Source organism: Hippoglossus hippoglossus, chromosome 20 (genome assembly GCF_009819705.1).
Source record: "Hippoglossus hippoglossus isolate fHipHip1 chromosome 20, fHipHip1.pri, whole genome shotgun sequence".
NCBI lineage: Eukaryota > Metazoa > Chordata > Actinopteri > Pleuronectiformes > Pleuronectidae > Hippoglossus > Hippoglossus hippoglossus.
Window position 1 is genome coordinate 5923588 of NC_047170.1, and position 24237 is coordinate 5947824.

At 41.9% G+C, this 24237-nt stretch overlaps 2 protein-coding genes across 5 annotated transcripts; one reads left to right on the forward strand and one right to left on the reverse strand.

Moving 5' to 3' along the window:
• Window positions 1-153: 153 nt before the first annotated feature.
• On the reverse strand, window positions 154-18815 carry LOC117754293 (WD repeat-containing protein 37-like). Of its 3 annotated transcripts, none has more exons than XM_034573151.1 (14): window positions 18724-18815; window positions 16999-17282; window positions 14599-14695; window positions 14381-14476; window positions 13719-13783; window positions 11117-11255; window positions 9943-10014; window positions 9748-9792; window positions 9537-9613; window positions 8268-8502; window positions 7662-7803; window positions 2267-2401; window positions 1678-1792; window positions 154-1587 (listed from the first exon to the last, which is right to left on the reverse strand). In XM_034573151.1, exons 2-14 carry the CDS (start codon window positions 17149-17151, stop codon window positions 1456-1458), a joined length of 1503 nt encoding a protein of 500 aa, XP_034429042.1. In that variant the 5' UTR covers window positions 17152-17282; window positions 18724-18815; the 3' UTR covers window positions 154-1455. The 3 variants fall into 3 exon arrangements, with proteins under 3 accessions (XP_034429042.1, XP_034429041.1, XP_034429043.1); XM_034573150.1 differs by lacking the exon at window positions 18724-18815 and adding an exon at window positions 18208-18495; XM_034573152.1 differs by lacking the exon at window positions 18724-18815 and adding an exon at window positions 18096-18201.
• idi1 (isopentenyl-diphosphate delta isomerase 1) lies at window positions 18524-23396 on the forward strand. 2 transcript variants are annotated; one of them, XM_034573172.1, is made up of 7 exons: window positions 18524-18621; window positions 20220-20382; window positions 21274-21446; window positions 21529-21621; window positions 21744-21874; window positions 21979-22083; window positions 22726-23396. In XM_034573172.1, exons 2-7 carry the CDS (start codon window positions 20225-20227, stop codon window positions 22936-22938), a joined length of 873 nt encoding a protein of 290 aa, XP_034429063.1. In that variant the 5' UTR covers window positions 18524-18621; window positions 20220-20224; the 3' UTR covers window positions 22939-23396. The 2 variants fall into 2 exon arrangements, with proteins under 2 accessions (XP_034429063.1, XP_034429062.1); XM_034573171.1 differs by lacking the exon at window positions 18524-18621 and adding an exon at window positions 18757-18825 and having other exon boundaries at window positions 20222-20382.
• Window positions 23397-24237: the final 841 nt, after the last annotated feature.

Consider the following 24237-nt stretch of genomic DNA (forward strand, 5'->3'; position numbering starts at 1 on the left):
AAAAGGGTTAGGGTGGAGGGCGGGACACTGGCTTAACCTGTACCGGGACTCTCAAAGAAATAAAGCTAACACACCCACAATGACGGTGGAAAATTTCACTTGTTAACACTCAATTCTATTGGTCAGGGACATTTAACAGACTCAAAAAATACAAGAGAAGACGTTTCTTGGGGGCTCACAAGCAGCAGGAGTGTGGGGAGAAGAGGTGAGAGGCAGGAGGGCAGGAAATCGAAGCACAAGCAGGGGCAGTTTGAGAGCTAACGCAGGGTTTGGAGTGAGAGCATTAAGTCCTGCTCTCTAACTGAAAGACAACACTCGTGAATAAAAATAGGAAAAACCCTCCGTATGAGGACAGAAAATGAAACTAACTACACTTGCAACCTGGAGCGAATATTTCATTTTGGATGATGACGAACGCATCTCACCCCTCTAGAGGATTGTAGAGCAACAACTGTGAAGATGTTTTCCAATGTTTACTTTGCTCTTGACACTTTGCATCATGACAGAAAGGCAGAATTTAAGCAATACTTAATTAAAAAAATGAAAACCTCCTGTAAACATGGAACAAGGCAGAGTTACAGTATACGTTCGAAATATTAAATATATTTATATATAGGCTGGCTGTGAACTGAAAGCATCAAAGGTAATAATAGGCAAAGACACAAATCTCCATCTTTGAAAGAGCAGGTCCCGTGTGGAACATGTTAAGACAACGTGCAGGCGTGGATGTGATGATATGTTTGGCTCCATGATAGGAAATATTCCAAGTTTTGACTAAAAGGATAAAAACGTTATACATCATCTTCAGAAACAAGCAACAACCTGCAACACAGGCCTCAACTTCATATATACACAATGTCTTTAAATCATATTCTACAAACTCTCCTGGGCTCATGACTGTAGTTTATCTACGTGCGAGAGCCTCCATTCAGCAGTAACAGAAAACAGCAGTGACGTGAACAGCAGCCTGTGACTGTGGAGTCAGATTTATAGTTTTTCTTGTCTTACACAGGGAGGGCTCGAGATAAACGGATCAGCCTGTCACGATTCACAATCCATGCTAAACAAAAGGAAGGGCACAAACACACAGAGGAACGTGGCCTCGTGCAAACTCGGAAAATAAGAGTGTCGGAACTGTGTCGTTCTGCACATGTGCACACTGAGAGACAGAATATACCAATCAGGGGAATAATATGCTCTTGTCAATCAGTGTTACATCTGCATCCCCAAAACAAAACAATAATGAAAAACGTATTTCACACCTCACACCTGCGTGAAATGCACAACGACCATGTTTCACAGGGTAAACGCTTTCACCGTACGAGCACGTACGAGGTCCACAGATTACAGTGTTTGTACCACATTATATTTACATGGATAGATTCTGATCGTCTTCTACTTCACTGTGTGTGTTGCTGTGTGTGCGTGTGTGTGCGTGTGTGTGCGTCAGTGGCATCACTTCTCCTGCAGCAGGGCAGGGATGTTGATGTTCCAGCCGATGGCCTGTCGGTCGAAGCCGCAGGTGAACAGGTTGCACGACTGGTTCTCTTCGTTCCACGCTGTGCAGCACACCATACGCCTGTGACCCTGCACACACACACACACACAGAGAGGTGTACAATGTTAGTTTCAATGATGTCAACTGACGAGTCAAACACACACCTCCCCCCTCCTTACCATCCTGTTGCTGCGTGGAAGTCTGGCCAGCCTCACTCCGCTCATGTCGAACAGCCGGACCTGTCGATTGTCATGTGGCAGGGCAATGATCCTCTGGTTGGCGGAGACGCTTATCCTGAAACATCACATCGAGTTCTCTTTGAATCGGATTTTGGTTCATTCTTCATAGTAAACTCTTCTCATATCTCCTGTTCCACTGCAGTTGGTTAATTTACAGAAAATATCTCAAGCCCAAATTTACTTCGGCAGATTTCACTTTGTAGTTTGAAACATCTCCATATTCATGATCTGCTGACATTAGCTGCCCCTGGACACTTTGTTCCCTGCTGGCATTTAGATAACTACTGACAACTGTACATTTAGACATTTCCAGTACAGCAAATGGTTTATATCCATGTCTGTCCAGACTCATAATATGTGTACTGAAGACTCAAAAGGTATTTCTTAATGTTTTTTATTTTATTTCTTGTTAACACCTCAGGCTATTGTTGGTGCCGTGTGGAGGCATAAGAAAATTTACTCCTGTCAAAAGCAGATCCACAGGTACAAGGCCCGGCTCTCATCCAGTTACATGTGTCCCTTCACCCACCTGTTCACAGCTGAGTCAGTGCGGATGGTTGCTATGGGTGACCTCATGTTCTTCAGATCCCACACCTTGACAGTGCGGTCGTCACTCCCTGAAACCACGTTGTCGCCCACCGTGAACACCGCCGACGTCACCGTGCTGAAAAACACAGACACACAAAATCAGGGAAAGTTTCTACAAATTTTTTGGTTCAGGAAATTGGTAAAGTTTTGGGAGGAAATAGTGAATGTTTATATATGGCACTATTATCACTCACACTCCAAAACCTGAGACAGTGTGCCACAGTGACATGAGCACTGATACTAAATGAACCTGGATGTGTTGGAACATTGTGTGGCTCGGGCATTAAAGTTTGATCCTCTTTTTTATAGCAATAGAAGGATTACACACAGAAGAAGCTTTGAGAATATGATGAGTTCAATAATGTTCACACTGCCCCACGTGTTTGAGCTGTCGATACACTGTGAGGCATTTTATCCTGGGACATGAGACTTGACCAAAGTGATCAAAAAAATTAACGATGAGAGGAAAAATAAGAGACTGAAAAATAAGAGACAGATGATTGGACGCATTAGAACATGGATCCAAACCTTTTTCCAAGTCCTATCAGAGGAGCTCAAGTACCCACTGAACCCCTCAAGCATGTTGAATGAATTAAACACTGAATGTTAATTAACACAATTAAATATATATAAGCGGTTATAGTTGTGAATTTCCACCATTCAATATTCAAGAATTATCAGTCGATATTGACAACTATAATGGTAAATGTCCCAATATTTTGTATTTAAGTTTAAAGACGGACAGATTCTTGCTCCTGAGTGAAGGTTGTGGGTTCAAATTCTTCTTTAGAAGCAGAGAATGACAAACACTTGATAAACAGCAAAACATTTAGTAAATCTGTCACCTAGCTTACACAATATATAAGCATTTTATTGATATATAGAATATATATCCAACCTTAGTTGTATTACTACATAGTTTTCTAACACATTCATGTTTTGCAAACAGTAAATGATGTATCATATCCTGCATAAAGCATTAAAAAAAGGAAATTTCCTTTTCCCAATTGCATTTACATTCCCTGTTTGATTTCACCACTATGTTTCTAAAGCATGAACTTGTTATTATGTTGATTTTTCAAAGCCCTTAAAATGTCAACTGCTTGTTTATTGATTAATACGTCTTTTTCTTTATAGTTCCTCCTTTTATTCCCCGTCAAAATATCAAATAATTAATTAATTTGCAATTATTTATAGATTCATGCATAAATTTGTAAACAAATGTACCTATTAGTTATTAATAAATTAAATGCTTTGTCGCTGTTTGCATGACACTTGAGATCCTGCATATCATCACCCCCCCCCCTCCTCTCGCAGCCTTTATCCCGACCAGCTGTGATGCATGGCGCCACACGAGAGCGCTGAGGTCACGTCTAACCGTTACCTCAGTAGACGGCTAACATCAGTCAGTTTATTACTGTGTGTCAGTCGCTCCTCTGAGGGTTTTTCCTCTTCTCACTCACACACACATTTGTACATCTATCTTAGTGAGGACATTCATTGGCATAATGCATTCCGGAGCCCCGTTCCCTAACCTTAACCATCAAAACTAAATGCATAACCCTAACCTAAACCTAATTTTAACCCTAAATCCAAGACATAACCCTGAAACAGCCCATAAATAGTGGGTCAGAAAGTGAGGACAGGCCAAAATGTCCTCACTCCGTACATTTTAGGCTCAAAGTGGTCCTCTTAAAGATATCTGTACAAGTACACACACACACACACAACGTAATTTCCATATCTAGATTTTCTTGCCAAAACTGCCTTCTCCCTTAATTCAAACTGACACAGCATTAAGGGCTAATTAAGGGACTGAACTTGGTTCTATTAGAGAAGCTGGGGCTCAGGAAAACCGCTTCATTGTTACAGGCGCCTTCTAACAGTGCAGGGTAACGCCCACCTGGGAATACAAGACGAGGAAAGAGAGAGAGAGTAAGAAAGACAGGAGGTGTGCGAGGTGGGAGGTATGTGTGCAGCGTAATCAGACAAGGTAATTGATTAAAAGGTTGATTAAGGTTAAAGGGTATTTAAAATGGGTGGGGAAGCGGGAGGGGAGTGGTGTTACTTAATGGTGTCTCTGCAGTGTCTCTAAAAGCCAAGGTCAAGACTGGAGACTCAGGGAACAACAGAGGGAGGGAGACACAGAGGGAATCATGGAGATCCCTGATGGTTTGATTGTCTGTGTATTGTTTGAGCAAATATCAGATGTGTGGTGGATTAAATGCTGATGCTGATTTTTGTACTACAGTTCCAAATTAAACTGATCCTCTGTACTGGTTTTTATTTCTTTGCCTACCAGCATTTTGTAGTACATGAATCTGAAAGGTAAACAGGAGTATGTGTTCTGGGGCTGTGGTTGTGAACTTTACCCTCCTCCCTAAGGAGTGCTTTCAACGACTGGTGTATGCATTTCTAAAAATCTCACAATGTATCATTTTGGATGAGAGTTAAGCCGAATAACTAAAATGTAAAAGAAACACTTCAGGTGAATAAGAGTGGAGTGCGCTGTTATTTTGCTGTGCTGCAGTTAAACTGACAGCTGCAGAGCACCTGGTAAGTGCTGGTGAAATCCTCCAGAGACAGGCTGTCAAATCTTCGGATGCACACACATACACACACACACACACGCACACACGCACACACACAGGTTGCATTTATATCAATTGCCTCGGATAGCCGTCGATGAGAGACAAACGTGACATGGCATTCCGTTTGTAGAGTAAGTCCGCCGTCACCTCTCGTTTGCTCTGGGCGGTTTTTGTTAGCTCAAGTGCGCTCATCATTACTCTGCAATTATGGTGGGGGGAGAGAGGGAGAGAGGGGGGGGTTCGGACAGAGGGTGTGTGCTGCACTTTTAGCTGCCGAGGTTTGCTGTCAGGGAGCGTTAGCAGTAATTGCCAGCGAAGACGGTGGAAGCAAGACGATGGTCTCCCCCTCTAGCTCTCAACATCTTGTGCCTTTTAAAGCATTCAACACTCTCCTCTCCGCCGCTGTCTCCATTTATGTGACATCATTAGGCCAAATTGGAGATTCAGGGAAATTAGCAAGAGAGACGGCAACAGAGGTTCTGACTAAAACAGAAAAATCAAACAAGTTGGAAAGTAGAAAAAGTTTGTGGGAGAGTAAACTGCAATTGAGGTGGCAGTTGATGCAACCCTTTTAGATCTGGACCCAAACACACACACTGTCACTCACCCACTCATTGTGTCATGTCCTCATCTCTCTATCCACACCTTAATTAATAGTTGATTTATCAACCTGAGTAAGAAAATGGTCAGATTGGCAGAAAAATTGATCTATTTTGGTTAGTGATTCATTCTTATAGCAATCTTTGAGCAAAATGTCAAAGAAAAACCCCTTGCTACAGCTTTCCTTCTACATGTGAATATTTCCAGTTTTTCTGAGTCTCCTATAACAAATACACTGAATCACACTGCATTTTTGAATTTGATCAAACAGAACAAGACATTTGAGGCTCATTTATGATCAACGTTAGATACGTATAGGACAAGTGGGAGGGGAAGAAGGAGACTTTAAGAGTTAGTAAGGAAACTAGAGGAATCCACACTTCAGTTTCACAGTCACTATAATGACGACGGACAAAGACTAGTGGATCGTACAAAAGCTGATATTGCGCAACTGCTATCGGATATGTAGCTGGTAGCACATCGAACATGCTGACTCGTTTGAAACGGCATCACCAGAGTGATGTCCACTAACATTAGTGTGACAAGGAAAAAACGAGTTCAGTGCAAACCCAGCTCCCCGCGGCATTAAAGCTGCCGCTTACAAATAATTTAGATTGTGTCAAAGCAGTAACATAGGTGTTTTTACAGTAGCGGATATGCGTCCGTTCTCTGTTGTTGAGAACACAGGGTTCAAACACACGCTGAAAGTAATCGAGCCCCGTTACGAAGTTCCAACTCGTCTGCATTTCAGCCAGCAAGTCAAACAAGCCCTTTATAAACCTCTGTCCCTAGAGTGAGAGTGTTATACCAGCAGGGCCACCCTCTCTGCAAACAATGTGGTGGTAGTTAATTTTAAAATAATGATTATGATAATAATAAATAAAGTTGATTTTCTACATGCTGCACCTATATTTTTAATAGTGTTTATTTTGTTATTTTACTTTTGTAAAATTTTCTTAGGTAAGAAAGACACAGCCATAGTCTGCTCAGATAACCAGGGTTGAATAAAAATAAATAAAAAAATCAGTCTAATGTTTTCTGTTCCTTGTTTCTACTGAACCGAAAATCTAACGAACCATGACCTCAAAACCGAGGTACGTACTGAACCGTGATTGTTGTGTATCGTTACACCCCTGATGTCGGCATAGCTGTTTTAGAACATACGACAAGATGGTGAATATGTCCAAGGGATATTTTTCGGAGATTCAGAAACCCTGGCTGTCTGAATTCATATTACTGAAACTGTCATTGGTTCACTGCTGTTCCCGATTGGAAATGCTCAGCTCTAGTGTTGACTGATTATGTCATTCATAAACACAGCATATGGAAGTTAACAAGGTATAACAGTGGGATGTCTTTGGAGGGGGGTCTTTAAAGCACATCAATGGCCATTTGGGAAGGAAATAAGGATGGAGGGATGGGCAGGAGGAGGGCTGCCGTTAACTGTGAAACACTGGTGCTTAATCTCATTACACCAATTGTCTATGGGAGAGAATTAAAGTGGGATCTGCAGGAATTATACATGTTGGGGTCGTACATAATGAGCTCTATGTAATCCCCCACTTGCAATCAAAGGCTTGCAGCCAGCCAGCACACACATGTAGACGTGCACACAAACACACACACACTCTTCCTACACTCTTTATAGAGTGCTGCCATTGAAAGTCACAGACAAGCCTGACAGTCAACGTTTTGAAATGAGCGTCTGCAATTGAGTGTTAACAGCGAGCAAGTGCCAAATTACACAGAGTGGGGGATTAACGCAGAAACGGACAGATAAATGAACAGGAAAGTGAGGGAGGGAGAAAGATGTAGACGGAGAAGGACAAGAAAGCCGTCGAAGTAAGGAGAGGTGCTCTGTAATGAATGAGAGGAGAGTGGAGGATTTGGCTTAGAGCAGTTGGGTCTGTAAATTAACGTGGCACAGTAAAAGGAAAATAACAGAAAGTGATGAGGGGATTTACAGACAAGCGAGATGCTACAGCCCCACCCTGTGGGCATAATGAAGACTGCAGTAACTAGTTGTATCAACCAGGAATGAGCAGTGTTAGTGCATGTGTGTGTGTGTGTGTGTGTGTTAGTGCATGTGTGTGTGTGTGTTAGTGCATGTGTGTGTGTGTGTGTGTGTGTGTGTGTGAGACTGACTCGGTGTGTCCCTGGAAGACGTTGACAGAGTGGATGGACGGGTCTCTGAAGTCCCACAGTCTGAAGGTGGTGTCTCTGGATGAGGTGACCACCAGACGCTGGGTAGGGTGGGTACAGCAGTGGGTCAGCTCCTGGTCATGGCCTGCAAACACACACACGCACACAGTAGTTAGCCATATTACATTTTTTGTGTGGTGTTATGGGGGATTATGTTTGCAACATCAGATGCAGTAACAGGACATTCTGTTTATTCTTAGTTTATACTACGCAAAGCCGCTGGCCGTAGCTTAAGGTTAAGCCTTCATACAGAATAATGGTATCCACCCTCTCATCCAACTCTCAGCAAGAAAAGAAAAAAGCCTTTGTTTGTTGTTTTGTAAAATGTGGAACTACTCCTCATTTGGTGTATTTCCATTTAGCTGTTTTTTTTTATGAATTTTCAATTTGTTAGTAAAAACACCTGAGTGGAAATGCCAACAAATCCGATCAGATCCGTTTCAGACTGACGATAAATAACATAATTTTGTCTTTGCAAACAGAAATGAAATACATGTTGATACCAGGTGTGAACTGGTCCTATGGTGTAGTATCAGCCTGTTTACCTACCAGTGAGTGTGTGGACCAGCTCAGACGTCTCCACCTCATACAGGTTCGCAGCACGATCCCAGGAAGCTGTCACCACTTGTCGGCCTCCAACCAACCAATCGGCTGCGATCACTACACCCTGGTGACTCTTCAGGGTGGCTGTAGCCACCCGGACGGTGGGGACCTCGCACGGGCCCTCTACATCCACCTCTCCCTCCTCTCGGTCTGACGAGTCCTGGTCGTCATCACAAGGAGCCTGTGGAGGGACACAAGTCCAGAAAGTGAGTGGTGGATTCATGAAATTAAATGCAGAATATGGAATTTCAGCCGCTAGAGGTCATATTTCATTTGATAAGTGACATGAAGACAAGCTCACATTTTCTCAGCTTGTTTCTCTGATAAGCTTAGATCCAGACTGCAATGACTAAAATCCCTAATGTGGTTAAAATACATGTTAAAAACCACCATCATCTAAAAAGTTAAAATCGTTAAAATGTGTTTAAAATAGTTTGAATCTTCAGGCAGACAAACACAACACTGACTAACGCACAAAAGGAAGTTGATGCAACAAACAGGTGACCAAATGAAACCGACCATTACCTTGAAATTACAGTTAAAATTAAATTACAGATTTCTTTAGGTATGAAAATGACTGGCAACTTTTGGGATAATGTGAGAACACAAATCAACAACATATATAAAACACAGGTCTAAGTCTTTACACATTTTAATGCAGAAAGGTTAATTTACCATGAAAATTAAAGTGACCTATTTGTAAATGTACATAATATTCACCTGCATTGTGACGGCCCCTGCCTTATTTAACTTGATGTTGTCTGATGTGATGCAGCAGGTAACTGGTGGGCGGAGAGTCCCGTAGCTGGAAACACCTGGGCTCTGTGTTCCTCCTATAAAAGCCTGTCCTCCTGGCTGAGACTGTCTCTCTCTCTCTCACTCACTAACCTGAACTTCATGAAGTCTTGATTTACTCTTATCCAAACAACATCATCACCGCAGCACACACAAGCTTCACTCATCAATCCACGCACACTCACTACTGATTTCACTGATAACCACATCTCATTGCTTCCTTAGTTGTGTTTCGTTCATGGTCAGATAATTGTATTTAAATAAAATACTTTTTGTTTGGCTTTCAACCAGCGTCTCCCTCTCTTTTGTCACGGCTTCTGAGCCGGCTCGTGACATGCATCCTTTGGCAGAAATACATCTATCAAATTCCAGGACATTCCAGAAAAAACCCTGAGACGAAAACAGTACAAAGCTACTCACACTGACATCTGGTGGTGGCTGGGGGGCAGGAAGCTGCACCATGTAGCGCCAGATGTGAGCCGTCTGGTCCCCAGAGGCTGTGCAAACAGAAGTGCACATCAACAAACATGCAGCACATTCACATCCACACAGAACTGACGGCTGTAATGCAGCAGAGGCAGGAAAACGTCATGAAGTGCGTCGTCATAAACACACGTGTTCACATACTAACCTGTGATGGCCATCTGCTCTGTGGGGTGGAACTTGATGGAGTTGACTGTGGGTGACAAGTATGAGACAAGTAAATGTCAACCTCAACGACTCATGGGAGCAAATGTTGACAGTAACTTACAGCACATATTGTGATATAGACCTGTTACACAACACTACTTGCTACATATCTTATATCAACAAAGTTTCTCTTTACCTGATCCAGCATGACCAGCATATCTCAGAAGACATTTCCCAGTCTCTATGCTCCAAAGCAGAGCCGAGTGGTCTGTGAGAGAGCAGGGGGACAACATGAGGCCATTTTATACATTTCTACAGTAATATAAGCTAATGATGTTGTAATGTGCTGTTTTTACATAGTGGTTCCATTTGGTGAAAAGATTCTAGACCACTCCATGGGGAGATTGTGCACAATTCAGAACAAGAAACAAAAACAGGAAAAAGCAGGAAAAAAACTGAGCTACATGGAAGGGACTAAAATGTCACTCAGAGAGCACACACCTCCACCATGGCTGAACAGTCCCCCTTACGAAACCACAAGAAAATTCACTAGATCCATAAGTATATATTTGGATCTGCACCAAATTACACACACTTTAAAATATCATTCCCCTAAACATGGCTGATCTTTCTTCAAGATCCAGGAATTATTCTCTGAGAACTCATTGTAAATGTTGAAAGAAATCTCACAATGTTAAAAAGGGGCCAGGATCTGCACATATTTAATGGGTTATTTCCTGACCCCTACCACACCCTTCCACCAAGTTTCATGGTAATCCGTCCAGTAGTTTTTGCAGAAACCTGCTAACTAAGAGACAGATAGACAGACATAACCTCCTTGGTGGAAGTAATACATTTTGACAAAAATGAAGATTGTGGTTTTGTCTTTTTGAGAGTTGTCCAACGAATATTATCACAATCAAGACAATTTGTGTGCAAAAGATCCCATCAATCATCTCCTCTGTGCTTTTATTTTTCTCTCATTACATCCAGGCATCAGAATTAATTTGCCAATTATTATTAATTAATCTCCTACAACACAACATAGAAACATGAACTCACAAAAGAAGTTAACATAACCAGCAGGATTATAAGAAACCCCCAGACACTATGTATTAACTGTCTTTGTCTTGTGTCTTTTTGTTACTCAATCTATCAAACCATATGCTTTCCTTTGTAGCCAAAGACAAATGTCCATACAAATAGACAATTAAGATTTTCTTTTTCTATAAAATGTAATAAAAAATGATATGAACACTGCACCTCTAGTCTTGACTAATTATCCCTATTGAAAGCCACTACGCAGCATATAGGCCGTGCAAAACAACAATGCAGTGAATGTAAATAGTCAGTGAAGTGACTGGGTGTACCTGCAGAGGCGGTGCCCAGGACCACCGGCTGGGTCCGAGTGACGCTGAGGTCCCAGATCCCGTCCCGATGACCCACATACTCCTTGAGCAGCTGACACAAAGCCCGAGACCCCGCGGTGGCTTTGAAACTGGACACAATCTGATCGGGGAGGGAAGAGATGGATGGGGGGTGAGACAGAGAGGGACAACAAGAGAGGGGCATGAGTATCAATCCTGGTTAACTTACATGGCTGAACAAAGTTATAGAAAACAGGTTTATGGGTTGTGTTTGTTAACTGAAATGTGGCTGCGTGACCATCCCGCAGACTACAAGAAATAGTTCTGTCAGTCGTCACACAGTTTATTGCTGCTCTCTGACAAACAGATGAACAGATAAGACACAGTTTCGGAGGGCCAGTGTCACAGAGGGAGATTAGTGGGTTCGCCGATGTCTTTGGGCTTAACTCGAGTTTTTCTGGCATCATGAAGCCGATTCACTTTTAACTGCAGGTTTATCTCCAAAGGATCAGATCAAAACCTGTCGACAGCCAGACAGCTCTCTGGAAAAATTGAATTATCATTCCTGGCAGTGACAAAATCTTCCAAACAAAGTGAGTTTGCTTTGAGACAAAGGCCTCAAAAGCACAACAAAGATAAGTGTGTTTTCATCCTAGAGGACACACACAAGGATTGTTTATACATGAGAGCATGACTCTGCAACTGCCATTAGGTTATAGTTTCAAATTGCACCAAACTGTGTCATTGGAGTATTAATATCAGGACTGCTCATTCGCCAATTCAAGTACCAGTAGATGGAAGCACTGTGCACTTGCACCTGTACAATGAGATGATCTTTTGGTCTGTTTACTTGTCAGAGAGCGATCACAACCTGCACTGTTCATGCTGCTGCAAGCGGACGGCTGACCACTGCAATAAGCTCAGATCACTGCGAGTCGTTAGATGCAGCAGCGAAGCATCTGGTTCACGTGTGTCAGGCTGTGTTAATGTATTCTCTCATTCCGTCTGCTGAGTTTACACTCACATTACATTATACTACCATCTTATTTGTTTACTGTCATTAGAAGACATTGATGAGCAGTGAGCAAAACAGGAGGATTAGCTCATCCCAGCAGTAAACTAAGGATACAGTTAGTGCAGATCATTAGTTTCAGTTCCCTTCAGTCGGAACAGAATTAGTCGGTGGTCATGTTTCTTAGCCAGCTGATGGGTTAGCCGTATATTATGTAGCAGCAAGTTCTGACAGGAGGTTAATCTAAGAAGTCCTCCCTTGATCCCATGTATCCTCTGTTTCTGTCTTTTTAATGAGAGGATGACTGTGTCCCACTCTTCATCCAGCTCACACAATGGCTGCATTCACTTTACATTAATAGTGTTTATTTGCTTTGAAAAGGACAGCGAAGGACAAAATTATTATTTAGAGTAAACAATGCAGAAAAGATTCATGTTTACATTTTATCGAAGACTATGTTTATTTTCTAAATTCAAATTGTATATATTTGGTTGATTTTTATTTTTGATTTGAAGTTATTTATAATAAAGATTTCTGGTTAAACTGTCAAATATCAAGTCTCAATTAAATTTGTTTGTCATCATTGCCAGTTTTAAACAATCTATTGCAATATAGCTCTAGTACAGACCTCAGCTAAAATCAAATCATCATGATTTTTCTATTTTTATCATTCCCACTACAATTATCAATCAATCAAAACTAATTGCAATATGTTTTCTTCTTGCATGCCATTCATCCCTTGATTGGCTACATTAAAAAAAGCTTCATATAAACTGTAAATCATTAAGTTTGGAGGTGCTTACGGCTGGATATTCTTTTTCACTTTTACAGAAGTCAAGGTAGGTTTCCTTTACCCAGTCTCTGTCCACAGCTACATGAACTGGCAGCTCAGTTTGAGACAGGACCGTTTAGACGTAGCCATCCCTCCTCCTGATAATCAGGTCTAGGATTTGGTAAAAACAGTCCGATATTTTGTAATTGATTAGGCCTCGACTCTACTGGCTAGGAGACTCAGTGATGAATAATTTGACCAATTAGACACTTTCAAAAACAGTATATTTCTCAAAGAAACAATTCACATTTTATAGATTTAACAAATGCAGCCGTTCACCCGAATGACCTCATGCCGGAGTGCAGAGCAGAGAAGAGATGAGGAGTCAAGGTCAGACTTTAGTTAAAAGAGAGACTCGGCCCACAGCTGCTCTCCCACAATGCTTAGTGAAAACAAACAGAGCATTCAGGAAGTTACCCATGAATCTCCGCCCCACAACTCCCATGTGGCCAAACTGAAGTTGCGAGGTCCACATATTTTGCCGTGGAAAGTGTACAAGCTCTACATCAGAGTTTAAAAAAACAGAAGAAGACTAAATATGACACAGAGTTTGATTAATTAATGTCCAAACATCTGCATATTGATCCATCATTACATCAGAAATGTAAAAGTTCAACAACAACGGTTTGCCCAAAAACACTTCCTTCCTTAATTGTGACAGTCTGTTACCATCAATCCCAGCATCTCAGATGTTTACACAGATGATGACATGAATTTTACAGGCTCAGTAGAATGGGTTTAACAAGGCAGGGTTCAGGTACCTTGCTGGTAGAGGCTTTGTAGGTCGTCTTCAGCTTCTGTGACAGTTGACTTGTGCTGTGGCTGGCTGTGTGATAGAGACACAAACAGGGGTTCACTGGTGTGCACGACTGTTAACCACTTCTGAAAACTTGTGGCAGCAGAACCATTAGCATGTGACATATGTTATTTTAAGAGTTACCAGTTAAAAAAGGTTTGCTTCAGCCAGTCAGGCTTATTTGCTTGAAATTCTCTTTCGTAAAGGAGACATAAATAGGGTTACCATGGAAATATGTCCCTACAGATTGGCCTGGTCAGGCTATTTTTCAGGTTTAGCTTCCTGTCAGGCTCAACCAGTCCTACAATTAGACTTATCAGTTATCAGTTCCTCTTTACTGCTGCACTCTTTTATTATGTCATAAAGATCATAAATGAACACTATATTGTTTAAAATCCCTACAGGTAACAGCTTCAAATGTTGAAGGAATGCAAGTTTTCGATGTCAGTCATCCAGGCAGAAAATTCCAGTCCTCATGGCAGTGAGATACGTATACATTTATAGAGATATACACATTAATTTGAATGCCACATTTGTTAAACGTATTATGAGGTACAAAGTGTGTCTATAATGCCACATTTGTTAAACGTATTATGAGGTACAAAGTGTGTGTAAGAAATACTGGACCTTTTGTTTTCAGCGCTCCCTTGGTGGGATCTCCTCCCTCAATTGTTTGTCCATCTCCAGTCAGTCGCTCATTCAGGGAGTCGATTTCCCGGCGTACTGTAATGTTAGCACAGTGACAGGGCATCAGTAAGCAAACACTGCCTGAGCTCTCAAACCATCTGGTTAGTCAATCAACACCCGACGCTCAATACGGGGAGGTAAAACAGTCAGTTACTCACATTCAATGTTTTCGATGTAAAGGTTTTCAAACTCGCGCTCGATTTGGCCAAAAAGTTCGAGAAGATTGTTTCGTAAGGGGAGAGGCAACTTGGAGTCCTGCAAACACAAGCAAGAAAAAGAACACCTTTAGAAAGCTCAGATTAATATTAGCCTAAAAATCCAGTATCACAAAAATAAATTGAGTAATATGTTGTGCTTATAAATCTGAACTTTAACATTATTTTCCAACAATTTCCTAAAATTATATATTCAAGCCTATAGATGCTGTTGCTGACATGAGCAAGTACAATTTCCCACTGAAAAAAAAGTGTCTCTATATCAATAACAGTATAGATATATAATGTATAATCGCTGTTCAAAGAGAAGTTTAGGTGACTCATAAAATACACAGACAGACAGAAACCCACATAAATCTCTTGTCAAACACATCCTGTAAATTTAACCGCCACCAACGGCACTGATGCTCAGCTACACTTTGGAAAACAGAACCATAACCTGCCAACAATCATCTGACTACACACCAGCTGGAGTCCAACCAGTCAAGCTCTACATTTCCACTGACTCACCTCCATGATGAACTCCTGGAAGCACCGTGTTATCAGATGACCACCAGTCTGAAGCAGACTGACATGTAAAGAGATGTAAAAGGCTGCCTTGAACACAATGGACTCAAAAGCCTGCGATTGACAGCTCACCTCGAGAGCTGCATCGAATTTCTACAACCATCTGAAAGATGAGGAAACTGCATACTTAAAGAATCACTCTTTCTTCTGGCACATGCTCAAACCTACAAATTGACCATTCTGTCAGCTCCACTTTTGTTGAAGAAAAAACAAATTCGTCAATTAGCAAACAACGGGCAGTCCTTGTGAATTCAAAGCTGCTTAGTTATGGCCTTTAAACCGCTAGTGCACTATGGTTAATAATGACAGCATTCAAAGTGGGAAAGAAAATGCATTCTGTGTGCGGCTAGTGGGATTGTAAAGCTGTCTGCGTAAGTGGAACTTGTGCTGTGTGTGGCGGGAGGGTGGACTAGGTACATAAACATGGCTCAGCAATGGAGGGGAAAAGGCCTGGTGAAAAGACTAATCAGACCAGGACAAGCAGCCCATATGAAAACTTGATGAGACAACCAGCCAGTGCAAGCTGAGCTCTGGATTTAGAGGCTGATAATTCAAGGACAGGGTCAAGCAGAGAAAGTAAAGTCTAAAGGGCTTCCACGGGCTGGTGAATACAGACAAAAATCAAGCATCACATTAATTATTTACATAATAGTTTAATGTAAAATCTAGATAATGAACATCAGTTGTCCATCAATACGGCCCCAGATCCCAGCACTACACTGCATAAATGTATAAAGGCATCTGCACACTAGAGGATAATCGGGCCGAATTAGGACCCGATTATTTGTACAAACGCTTAAATTGCACATTTATTGAACATATAAAATTACATACCTTTTCTAGTGTTTATAATTGTTATATATTGTTCCCTATTTTTGTATTATGCTTATGAACAAACATACCACAGCAAATCCTTGGATGCGTAAACCTGGTAACAAACCAGGATTCTGATTCTGAAAACCAAACAGCTCCGAAGACGCAATGATAGAATCGAAACCACTTGACATTCACTCACAAACACTTTATGCATCTTATCTGAGAGATCACTGTCAATGAGGCCAGAGCTTCAGCCAACTCCCAAAAGTTAACAACCGTGGAGTCTTGATCAAACAGACACAGTTTTTATTATCTTGGCAGCACAGACCTGCCATTTGCAACTGGTTTGCATCAAGAAAATGTTTTTGCAATCAAACAGTGGAGCAGTCTTCCATTTCTGGCAGAACTAAATCAATTGTAGCTCCAATTTAAATGTTTGAGGATGGTTAATCACTAACTTGCTGGCACAAGTTGGCTTCAAAATTCACAGTCGATTCTTTTGTTTCAGCAGAAATAATCAATCACCAACATGCACATCCACACCAGACAGTTAATATACTGTACGTTTACATGTAAAATCTAAATGACCGCTATCAAACCAAGATTATTCCGTTGCAGCTACTTAAAAAAAAAACACATTTTCAGTAGGAAAAAAAAAACATGTCAACAATAGCATTCAAGCTGAGGATCTTGTAACACCAGGTAAAAAATAAAAGAAATGCTGCTCAACTGGCTGGTACTGTGCTCCCATGACAAAAAAAAACTGCCTAACAACACAACAGAGTGACAGTCTGATAGTAAATAAAAAGGAATGAGCTTCTGCATGCATATTTAAAAATATGCACAAAATGTTGTGGCTTGGCCTCAACAGACGTTAATACATGCCTAACAAGCTGCATGTGTGTGTGCAAGAGTGAGAGAGAGAGTGAAAAGGCGTGAGTGTGTGTGCATCTCCCTCACCTGTCCCTCCAGCATGTCTCCTCTTTGGACGCCCTGGGGCCTGTCCTCCGTGCTGTTGGTGCGCCGGATAGACAGACTGTGAGCCTTGCGTTTCTGCTTGGGGTGGCGGGCGGCTGATGCAGAGCCGCTGCTGCTTCCGCCCTCCACCGGCATCCCTCCTACCTGCTGGGTTGCCCTGCCCCCCTTCCCCTCCCCTCACGTCCTACCTGAGAGGCAGGTAAACAAAGGCCAAGCTCGCCGGTTGGGCGGTGGGTGGGTTAGGTCGGCGTGTTGCCACCACCTACCTGCAGGGGAAAAGGAAGTCAAGTCATGCAAAGTAGTAAAACCTAAATATATAGGTTTAGGGTCCTTGCTGGTGCAGCCTTGGCCTCATAGTTGCATAAATCCAGCATTTTAAGATTAAATTTATAGTCATTCAGACCACACACACAAGACAAGTGCACAGTAGAGTGAAATTATGTTGCATCCAGCTCATGGATGCAATTTAAAATAGTATGGGTTCCCAAATTAGGTATAAAAGCTTTTTACAATAATAAATTAATTAATTAATACATACATAAAACTAGATTTAAAAATGGTACAAACAGATGCAGGATATTGCGTGGGAGTGAATTAAATTACATATTGAATAAATACTTAAATATGATCTGAACAGACAAGGGAATTATTGCACATATTGGATGGAATTGCACGTACTAATAAATAGAATATACACCTATACAAACATAGTTTATATTAGTGGACTGTAAACAGAGAGTATATTCTACACATTGGTCTTTCATTGCTGCTTCACATATAAACAGATATGTGCCGCATACTTAGATTCTCAAATGTTATTGACACTTCAATTAAATCTCTTACCCTAAGTACCCTAATATAACTATTGGAATATTAAACATTCTGTCGAATAAAGGTGCGTTTCTTGGTGAACTGTATCCCACCCGAAAAGAGGACAGAGTATTTTGGGGGGGCTATGCAAAGGTCGTGTTATCATCATCGGTAACGTCCTTAGCATCTGGAAGTAGCACCGACTATAGCTTTTTAGCTAATGTTAGCGAAACACTGAGGGAGGCAAATTGACATGCAACAAGACCTACATGGATGTATTGCACATTTTGCCCAAGAACGGCCCGAGAAAAGCAACACGGCAAATTACTATTCGCCGCTTGATCCCACGACTTTCCCCCACAGAGCAGCACCGACACTCACCGCTGTCACTGCCTCTCTGACTTCACCCTCGCCCCGCATGAAGCTCTGGAGGCTGGGCTAGCTCGATGCTAACGTGGCTAGCCCCCGCCGAGCAGAGCGGAGCTGGACGAGCGACCCAACGACGATGTGAAATATTAACATGTATTATTCACCACGTTGTGGACGCCCGGCTTCAGTTTAACGACTAGTAAACATTTATATCCAATTTTTCCGACACATCGACGTATTTTTTTTATTTTGCATCACATGACTCCCTCTGAGCCAATGAGCTGCAGCGCCGATGCGGCGGCAGCCAATGGAACGCGGTGACGTCAGAAACAGGCAGTGAAAGCTCGGACGTCATTGTCGAGCTGCTAAAATGTCGCTGTGAGCAGGAAGAGGTGAAAAGAAGCGGATCGGCCAGCGACTCAGCGGAGAAGTGTGTGCGTAAGTGCGTGTGTAAGTGCGTGTGTTGTGTGTCTGTGTGTAGGCAGTGGGTCTGTGTGTGTGTGTGTGTGTGTGTGTCACAGTGCATACTTATGTTCAGCTGTCAGGTCTGGGTGGTGCGGGCTGAGCTGTGGTCTGATGACGTGTTCACTACAAAACCCGGAACTGTGCCTGCTGGACCTGGATCACAAGGTCCCTAACACTGTAGGGGTCATAGTGACAATATGGCCCAATGGAAAGTAAATACATTTATTTTAATGTGCCTTTACATAATTTGAGTATTTCTACTTGACACTGCTTCACAATTCTACGACAATATCCCCCAGAGGGAAATATATACTTTAGTTTAATACATTTACCTGTAGTTTCGGAGTATTTGCAAAATCAAAGTCAAGTTAGTCAAAGTCAACTTTATTGTCAGTTCTGCCATATGTTCAGAACATAGACGGAATTGAAATGCTGTTTCACTCTGACCCCCGGTGTAAACATATAAGTAAGCAAAAACAGAACATATAAATACACAACATAATAAATACTCAAAACATAGTACACAGTATGACATAGTATGCATTCATAAGGTACACGTGGATAGGATGAGAGTAGTGTAATAGCTTGTAATTTTTTGTTTTAAGCTGTTTGTGCCGCTGTCTTCACTCCCTGGAAAAAGCTCTTTCTACTCAGTGGGACCTTCCTGACTAAATAAAGGATAAATGAATAAATCAATGAAAACATAATGTGCTTTTATAATATGCCACTTTGTTATTGACCCGGAAGTGAAGATGCTTTTGTTATAATTTGTCCCCACAGTAAAACGCTGATTATCAGTTGACGCTATTTATATAACCTTCCCAGGGTCCATTTTACTGCATGGAGTACTTTTACCTACTTGCAGCACTTTGCTGATAACACATTCACACTTGTATTTGAATACTAGAATTGCAGTACTTTTGCAGTATTTAAATTTTTTATATTTTGAAGATGCAATGATTAGTCAAATAATCATTTAGGTGGTCAGTATGATTAATGTGATGGTAAAATCATTTTAATGAAACAAATGTCAATATTTGCTGTTTAAAGCTTCTCAAGCAGGATTTTCATGTTGTTAAACATGATAGTAAACTGGGGTCGTTTGGATTTCTGACAAATGCAATCAAGCTATTATCTTTGTTACTTTATCTTTTGACGGTCACAGGTGGGCCAAACTAGGAATCAAACTAGAAACCTTTTTTGCTTTGCTTTACAATTGCACCACCATCACCTCCCAACACAAAATTCCTCAAATATGAATATAGTGCAGAGACAATTTGAGGATCTTAAATGAACAATCATAGTAACGGCCCTTAACTGAGGAGTGAGGCTTATGTCTGACAGTATAACGGTCTACAAACAAATCATCACAATAGCCTGTTGGTCAGAAACTACACGTAGTGAAACTACAGCTTCTTTTCATGGGAGTTGTAGTTGATGTGTCCTCACGCCCCTGGTGCGATCAGCAGTGCAGAGTCCCGTCCTGATTGACTGAACCCCTCTCCGGTTTTCACCGTCAGCCACGGCGTCGCTCGTTGTGATTGGTTTCCCTCCTCGTCAGGTGATGGTGCGGTCTGTGTGGGCGGTGCTCCGGAGATTGTCCTCCCAGGGACGCGCCGCTGCTGCTTCGCCCAAACCGAACGTACCTGTCTCCGTTAGAGCCGCAGCCTTGAGGAGCGGACCCGGACTCGCAGCCACCATCAGCCGCAGGACGATATCCAGGTGAGCCCGGCCTCTGTGTGCAGCGCTGACCGCCGCTCGGGTCGAGACATGGAGGTCAGAGATCTGTGAGACCCGGAGCTGGGCTGCTATTGATAGCCTGGGGTCCCACATCAACACAAACACTTCTGCCAGACTCCGTTTAAAAATATCTTCAACTGGATGCGGCTTGGTGTGTTGGTTAAAGTTCCCACTTTAAGAACATCAGCTCAGACTCTGAGCCTGCGCTCTTTAATTCGGCTCACACAAAACAAGGAAGGCTGCACTTATTACTATGGAGTTTGGAGTTTAAGTTGCCAGCTGGACTTGTTTTGACTTGTGGTCAGACAAACCTGGGGACCTATCTTTAACTGCAACATGTTCATATTGTAACTGATTGAATTCATTGTATAGAAGCAAAATTTGTAATCCTCGTTAATTTAATTTAATTATTTTTTATTTATGGATCTATTTTTTAGATCTAAATATTTGTTTAACTTATTTAATAATGATACAAATACATATGCGGTTATGATATTTGTGTTCATTTCTAAGTATATGTTTTTAAATAATAGTATTGAAAAATAAGCTGTAAATGAATATTGTATTTGTACTTTGGCAACACGTGTGAATGCCATGCCAATAATGCTTATTAACATTGAACTGTTAATAGTAGAGAGATCAGAGTTTCTTTTTTTTTAAAGTAAGCACATGGCCAGAGAAGCCATAACACAGCCTAAAATCTGTTTGGATTAGTTTGTAAACTTTTGCGTGAACGTTCATTTTTGTACGGGGTCACACAGCGGTCACACAGTGCCTGCTGAGTTCAGAAGGTCATTTAAAAAAAAGTGCACAGCTCCTGTTCTGATCTGAAAACCCTGTTGTCTTCCTGCTCCCCGTCGCTCTGCTCTGCAGTGAGGTGAGACACCTGCAGGCTGCAGTCAAGATGCCTGAGATCACCACGGATCACCTGGATGAGAAGCAGGTGCAGCTGCTGGCTGAGAAGTGCATCCTCATCGACGAGGACGACCGCAAGATCGGAGCCGATACCAAGAAGAACTGCCACCTCAACTCCAACATTGATAAAGGTGTGTGTCCTCCATGATGCAATGTTTTTTTAGCCCATGTTAGATCTGTACCGGTGGTAATCAGTGTCTTTTGTTTTACCAGGTTTATTACACAGAGCTTTCAGTGTCTTCATCTTCAACAGTGAAGAGAAACTGCTCTTACAACAGCGGTCTGACGCCAAAATCACCTTTCCAGGTCAGCAGCACAACATTAAACCTCCTATGTTGACACACACAAGTAGTCCCAGCATTACTAGGAGTTCAACCATGTCCTGTGTCTTTGTGTGTGTGTGTGTGTGTGTGTGTGTGTGTTTTCAGGCTGCTTCACAAACACATGCTGCAGTCATCCCTTACACACAGACAGCGAGGTGGAAGAGAAAGATGCTATTGGAGTGAGGAGAGCTGCTCAGAGGAGACTCAAAGCTGAACTGGGTATTCCCATGGATCAGGTAATATACTGTGTGGGTGTGGTTGTATGCAAGTCCCGGCTTCCGCATTGGATGGAAGAGGATTATGGAGAGCTGTAGTGAACGTCTGATCTCCCGTGCCTCAGGTGACACCAGAAGAAATGACCTATCTCACAAGAATCCACTACAAGGCCCAGTCAGACGGTGTTTGGGGAGAACATGAGATCGACTACATCCTCTTCATGCAGAAGGTGACACTGCGACATCTACTGGTTTTAGACTTCAGTTACATAAGGACATGTGACGTACCGAGCCCCTGTTGGTGTTTCTTTTTCACCCACTTCCAAGACTGTGACTCTATTTCCTGTCCACGTGGCCACAAATGAAACATCTGCAAGTTCAATTTGAACAACACAAAGCCTCTACAAATGCATTTGTATGATTATATAAAGTGATAGAAAGTAAGATCAGCAGTCGAGCTACTTTCTCTGAGCTCGACTGCTGCATCGCTGAATTATTTCTGACCCTACCCACTTTCCAAGGCACTCAAACTAGGTCTATTTCCAATGCATCTGAAAAACCACGAGAACACTAACTGATGATAGGACAGTGACACTGAAACCTAAAGGAAAAGTGAACCGGTTTAGTGCAGTCAGTTACAGAGGGACTGTTCATGAGCTGTGGGAAGTCAGTTTTCTCAGATGTGACATGCTCCATATTGAGCTTTGAATGCAACACGATCCAATCAAATGTGTTTTATATAAGATTCAATTGTGAAATCAAGAGCTGCAGTATAACAGCAGATATCGGTCATGTTGTCATTGATCCTTGAAAAGTTAGGCGACACATCTTTGCCCTGACTCAGTGTCTTTTGATTTCTTGTCTCTCTGAAGGATGTGGATTTGAGTCCAGACCCCAACGAGATCCAAACCCACTGCTACGTGAGCAAGGAGGAGCTGAAGGAGATGCTGAACAAGGCCAAGCGCAAGGAGCTGTTGATCACGCCCTGGTTCAGCCTCATCGCTGAGACCTTCCTCTTCCAGTGGTGGGACAACCTGCACAGCCTCAAACAGTTCATGGATCACGACAACATCCACCGCATGTAACGCACACAGCCGGGGTCAGGCTCTACCGGAGGGATTCCAGTCCGCAGCTGATGCACGAGCACAGACCTCTGACCTTCAGATGTCAGAAAATAACATCAGACTACTTTGTGTTAGGGTGGTAGCAGCACGTGTAGGGTTCTCGGACTAGAAGAGGAGGCAGAGGATGTTTAGCCTTGTAAAACTAGTAGAGGACGTGGTTTATAGTAGGTTTGTAGCTCTGAGGTGCGTTTATCAGCACATTAGAGGTGATGTCAGTAGAGCAGGTCTCTTTTGTCTTTAGTAAAGAAGAAGGTCTGTCAGGTAATGGATTCTTATCAGGAGTCACAGACTGAACAGACGACACCTAACATCAGATATCAAGTGCCTGAGTACAGGTCGTTAGAATGAGGTGAACAGTCACAACATGTAACACTCTGTATCTTTGTACTCTTTTACACAATAAAATACGATTGTGGTCAGTGGCAGTAGATGACTGTAATTCTGCATCACACAGCATTTTCACAATGCTCATAAAGACGGTAACAACATTTTGGATCATACAAGACATTTGCAGGATTGAATGGTTTTGGGTCGTGAGGAAAGAGGATGAAATGGTGAAACATTTCATGACACATCAGCTAACATAGCAGCAGCCTTTTAAGCTTTTATGAGAAGAAATTACATTTAAGCTTTAGCAATGAAGTTACCATGAATACTGTGAATAGTTTCAGGTAGTTCTGTCGCAACACAACTGTATCACCTTATTCAGTAATGATTTGGAAAACTGTTAAATAAGTATACAGCTCAGTTAGAAGTGAATAAGAAGAACTTTATTTGAAGCTTGACACTGTTGGCACATGATCCATTTCTCTTCAGCACAAAACATCACATACATCTTTTATAGAGTTCGTGGTATAAATCATAAAAAAAAGTAACATCACAATGGACATGACATTGAAAGGAATGTCAATAAACTGTATTGTATCTAGTTTCTACAGTGCGCTTGCATAATACTGATACACTCAGAACGCCCAACTAAAACCAATGCATGTTCAGTTTGTGTTCACCAGCACCGAGGCCTCCAAAAACATCACACACATTTTTAACAAGGTGATTCTAGTAAACTGACAGAGACTAAACCTGAACTAAATCAAATCATTAAACAGTCGTACCTGTCCGTGAGTTTTTTTTTTCCAGTCCTCAAAATGTTTCAGATTCATACTTAAAAGGTGTAACAGCTCGAGATTTACACCTCACACGCTCTTCACTGAGTTAATTACTAGACCTTAGTAGAATATCATGTTATTATGGGTAAGTGCA

Bases quoted from the DNA above. Each gene is read 5' to 3' on its own strand.
- LOC117754293 (XM_034573151.1), bottom strand. From the start codon at position 17,151: ATGCCGGTGGAGGGCGGAAGCAGCAGCGGCTCTGCATCAGCCGCCCGC. The intron at 14,696-16,998 runs GTGAGGGAGATG...TTGTGTTTGCAG, and splicing joins GAGACATGCTGGAGGGACAG to GACTCCAAGTTGCCTCTCCC. The intron at 7,804-8,267 runs GTAGGTAAACAG...GTGTGTTTGCAG, and splicing joins GCTGGTCCACACACTCACTG to GCCATGACCAGGAGCTGACC.
- idi1 (XM_034573171.1), top strand. From the start codon at position 18,772: ATGACGTGTTCACTACAAAACCCGGAACTGTGCCTGCTGGACCTGGAT. The intron at 18,826-20,221 runs GTCCCTAACACT...CCTCCTCGTCAG, and splicing joins TGCTGGACCTGGATCACAAG to GTGATGGTGCGGTCTGTGTG. The intron at 21,622-21,743 runs GTCAGCAGCACA...GTGTGTTTTCAG, and splicing joins CGCCAAAATCACCTTTCCAG to GCTGCTTCACAAACACATGC.